We start from the raw sequence: 4,745 nt of genomic DNA, 5'->3' as shown, positions 1-4,745 counted from the left end.
AGCGCTTTCGCACCAGTCATTCTCACGCACGCATAACTCTAAAACTGGAGAAACTGAAGACAAGGAAGAGGCAGGGAAGAGAGGCTATTTTGGGAAGAGGTGGGTTCTAAGGCCAGACTTGAAAGAGCTGAGTGTGGAGACTTGACGAAGCGAAAGAGGAAGTTCATTCCAATTGCAAGGTCCAGAGACAGAGAAAGAACGGCGGCCAACAGTCGAGAGTTTGAATCTGGGTATGCGTAATGGAGTGGATCCGAAGCTGATCGTAGTGAGCAAGATGGAGTGTAGAGGAGAAGGCAGCCACAGAGATAGGAAGGGGCTGATCTGTGAATACATTTGTAGCATAGAGTGCTGATCTTGTACTTTATTCGGTGTGAAACAGGGAGCCAGTGGAGATGTTGCAAAAGAGGAGTGATGTGCTCAGATCTTTTCTTTCTGAGCTCAGATCTTTTCTTTCTGAGGACGAGTCGGGCAGCAGAGTTTTGTATGCGCTGAAGGGACTGAACGGATGAAGCAGGCAAACCAGACAATAGAGAGTTACAGTAGTCAAGGCGAGAGAGAATGAGAGAAACGACAAGTCTAGATTATGCGTCGATGGACAGATATTTCCGGATGGAACTGATGCGCCGCAGTAGACAGTAGCAGGATTGACATGTCTGATTGATAAATTTTTGCATTGATATTTTTTTTTTACAATCAGTAGTAATAGTAGTAGTAGCAGCAGCAGCAGTAGCAGCAGTAGTAGCACCTTACCACACCCGTCAGTCCACTGGCTACCAGGGTCAATATAGTACAATCAGTAGTAGTAGTAGTAGTAGTAGTTGTAGTAGTAGTTGTAGAGGTAATAGCAGCTCCCCACACCCGTCAATCCACTGGTTACCAGGACCAATATAGTACAATCAGTAGTAGTAATAGTCGTAGCAGCACTAGCAGTAGCACCTCACCACACCCGTCAGTCCACTAGCTACCAGGGCCAGTATAGTACAGTCAGTAGTAGTAGTAGTAGTAGTAGTAGTAGCAGCAGCAGTAGTAGTAGCAGCAGCAGTTGTAGCAGCAGCAGTAGTAGTAGCAGCAGCAGCAGTAGCATTTAGTAGTATCGGGTAGCGGAAGTGATGGCTGTGGCGGTAAACGGCAGCAGCAGCAGACTCTGTATCTGTCTGTCTATCTGTCTGTCTGTCTCTGCCTCTGTCTGTCTGTCTGTCTGCCTGTCTCTGCCTCTTTCTGCCTGTCGATCTGTCTGCCTGTCTACTGATCTAACTGTCTCTGTCTGTGCCTCTGTCTGTCTCACTCTCTACAAAAACTATCCACACCAGTTTCTCACAAGTGTGAGTGAGTGAGTGAGTGAGTGAGTGAGTGAGTGGTGTGTGTGTGTGTGTGTGTGTGTGTGTGTGTGTGTGTGTGTGTTGCAGCGCGTGCGTGCGCGTACGTGTATACATGCGTGTATGTGTGTGTTTATTTATTCACCAATGTGATTATAAACTGTTCTGTTGAATTTTTTTTCACACAGTGGTATAGCTGGTTTATTCTTTGTAAAATGTAATATAGTATTATCAAACACAATTACCGTATCTAAAGTCCTGAATAGCTTAGATGATTGAATATGCAACACTGAAGTGCCAATTTTGCTATCTCTGTCATCGTCAAGTTGGCGTTAATTGGCACTCTGATCGTTGTCACAGTCATTCTGATTATTGTCATGGCTCCTGCAAGGACTGTGGTTGTCACAATGTGACATTCACCAGTACGGAGTTTATGGAGTCGAGTCGACAAAGGAGTGGACATGCAAGTCCTTCTCTGTCAATGAACAGATGTAGACTGACAGTATCAACGACTGATTAGAAAATGAACAGCAGTTACAGTTGATTTAGCTTACTGGGTACGCAACACACACACACACACTCTCTCTCTCTCTCTCTCTCTCTCTCTCTCACACACACACACACACACACACACACACACACGAAAGCAATGATTTGTGAACAACACAGTATGGGCTCCCCTCAACCAACGATATTTGAAAACACAGAGTAAGTTTCGATCATTGTCTGTACGAATCAGCACCAGTAATAACTTATTTTTTCTTTAAATGATGGATTGCATAGTATTTTGGTAAAAAAAAAAAAAAAGAAAGAAAAAAAAGCAGTTGCAACTTTTGTTTAGACTCACGCTGTACCATTATCAGTTAATCAGCCACACACCCCCAGGCCATAGCGACGATTGAGTTGTGACTTGTTGGCAGTGTTGACAAAAGGTCAAGTGACCACCAAGTATTACCGTTTCCTGACCAAGGCAGGAGGGTGGAGGTGGGTGCAGAGTTTTATCTTCCTTGTCCGCGGCCCTGGAGACTGTGGGCCCGACTGTGCCGTCAGCGTGAACTATGTTCTCAGGTCAGTGTGTGAAAGGAACAGGTTTGCTTGCAAAGGAAACTTCTTCTTCTTCTTCTTCTTCTTCTTCGTTCGTGGGCTGCAACTCCCACGCTCACTCGTATGTGCGCGAGTGGGCTTTTACGTGTATGGCCGGGTTTTTTTTTTACCCCGCCATGTAGGCAGCCACACTCCGTTTTCGGGGGTGTGCATGCTGGGTATGTTCTTGTTTCCATAACCCACCGAACGCTGACATGGATTACAGGATCTTTAACCTGCGTATTTGATCTTCTGCTTGCGTATACACACGAAGGGGGTTCAGGCACTGGCAGGTCTGCACATACGTTGACCTGGGAGACCGTAAAAATCTACACCCTTTACCCACCAGGCGCCGTCACCGTGATTCGAACCCGGGACCTTCAGTTTGAAAGTCCAACGCTTTAACCATTCGGCTATTGCGCCCGTCGCAAAGGAGACGATCATCTGTTGTTGTACGAACGTACGTTCCTGGGAAGAAGGTGTTACGATAAGCAGCAGATAGGGAACAGGTTTTTCCACAGGTTATCATCCTGCAGTCTGCATGCATTTTTGTTTCTGAAATATGTATACTACGCTTCATGCCTTGATAGAATTAGTATTCATCCGTGTGTTTGTTCATTTGTCAATTATCTGGTTGTTACCTTTTTGTTAAGATAAAAAAAAGAAAAAGATAGATCGGCAGACAGATAGACAGATATATAGATAGATAAATAGGTATTATATAGTAAACTGTTCCATTTCGTTTTGACTATGGTTGATTTGTAAAATGTATTAAAATGGGTATTGAATTGTTCGTTGGCAAAACTGAACCCTTTTTGTTTTGTCGGTCATTTGATTGCGTGTCTGTCTGACTGCTTGTCTGTCTTTAGCCGTCTGTCTTTCTGTCTGTATGACTGTATGTCCGTTTGTCTGTCTTTCTCCCTCAATCTCTCAGAGATTTAAAGAGGAGAGAGACAGAGAGAGAGAGAGAGAGAGAGAGAGAGAGACAGACAGAGAGAAAAAGAGAGAGAGATTATGTTTGCGCTCGCGCGCAGGTATGTGTGTGTGTGTGTGCGTACGTGCGTGTGTGTGTGCATGCATGCGTGCGTGCGTGCGTGTGTGTGTGTGTGTGTGTGTGTGTGTGTGTGTGTGTGTTAAGTGCGTCCGGCTGTGGTTTCAGCGGGGTTATGAACAAGGACAGTCAGACCCAGCTGGAACCAAGCGGCGTGAGACAGCCCACAGAGTCTGACCGCTCCGGCCCACCGCCCAACGCCAAGAGGGTCAACTCCATAGCGGCCCGACACGGGAAGCCCGGTTCTCCTGGCCCCAGAACCAAACCACGCCCCTACCCCTTACAACAACAGCACCGCACCCCGGAAAAGAAGACCCTCGACAGCGCTCGGCAAGAGACTGAGGCGGACGGCTGCCTTGCGAGGCTTGTGACGCCCTCGTCAAGGAAAAGGAGGTGTGAGCTGACTGGAGGAGGAGTCACGGGTAGCAATCCACTGTCCTGCTGGGTACAGCGCTCCCCACACCACCCCGTTGCCCTGTTCAGGGTGGACCAGGCGCGTAGACCTGAAGCACCTGTGTGCAGCGTCCGCTCAAAGCTGGCACCTGTATGACTTCCACGCTGACCACGACCAGCACCTCACACGTCGTCTTCTTTACAGCGGAATGGAGACGATTTCCTCCTTGAAGTAAACTGCCATGCAGCCGCTTCTGCTAGAGTTAGTTGTACATGTGCATCTCTGGTAGAGTTGCAGGCAAGACAGAAAAAGCAGAAAGCTCATCCACAAGAAAGACCCCCGAAATAGAATAGAATAGAATATGTCTTTATTGCCAAGTGTACCGGGGTCACAAGGAATATTTGGGGGTGGGGGTGGGGGTGGGGGGGGGGAGGATAGTACATAACAATGTACGAACACAAATCGAAAATCATACACAAACACAGATACAGAAATTAGGATACATACAAGTGCATATCAATATAAAAACTTGTGCAGATTCACACTTGCACGCACTACACACACACACACACACACACACACACACACACACACACACACACACACACACACACACACACACACACGTTTGAACAGAAGCCGCATATTACATGTGGAAAACGGAGACTGATGGTTGCCTTAACGGTGGGGTAAAACGGCCATACTCATACATACGAATGACCACGAACGAAGAAAGAAGGAAAGAAAGAAAGACAGAGAAGACCTCATTCGCAGGAAAAATCGCGAATCCCATCGGCAGTCTCACCTGATCCAGGAAACTGCTGATACCCATGATACGAACGTGAAGACACAGGCTCCTCTAATGGACAGACACCCCTGGTCATCTTGCGTTCGACGGGCG

The 4,745-nt window shown here is 47.0% G+C and overlaps 1 protein-coding gene across 1 annotated transcript in view; it reads left to right on the top strand.

Annotated features, from left to right (window-relative positions):
- The window catches only part of LOC143283493 (single-minded homolog 1-A-like), a 14,512-nt gene extending 10,351 nt beyond the window's left edge, over positions 1 to 4,161 (top strand). The window contains exons 6-7 of the mRNA XM_076589736.1: positions 2,237 to 2,384; positions 3,559 to 4,161. Of these exons, the coding sequence (XP_076445851.1) occupies positions 2,237 to 2,384; positions 3,559 to 4,000 (590 nt within the window). The 3' untranslated portion in view covers positions 4,001 to 4,161. The remainder of the gene's footprint in view (positions 1 to 2,236; positions 2,385 to 3,558) is intronic.
- The last annotated feature ends 584 nt before the right edge of the window (positions 4,162 to 4,745 follow it).

This window comes from Babylonia areolata, chromosome 6, assembly GCF_041734735.1.
Source record: "Babylonia areolata isolate BAREFJ2019XMU chromosome 6, ASM4173473v1, whole genome shotgun sequence".
In the NCBI taxonomy this organism is placed as follows: domain Eukaryota; kingdom Metazoa; phylum Mollusca; class Gastropoda; order Neogastropoda; family Buccinidae; genus Babylonia; species Babylonia areolata.
This window is presented reverse-complemented; position numbering and strand designations above follow the sequence as displayed.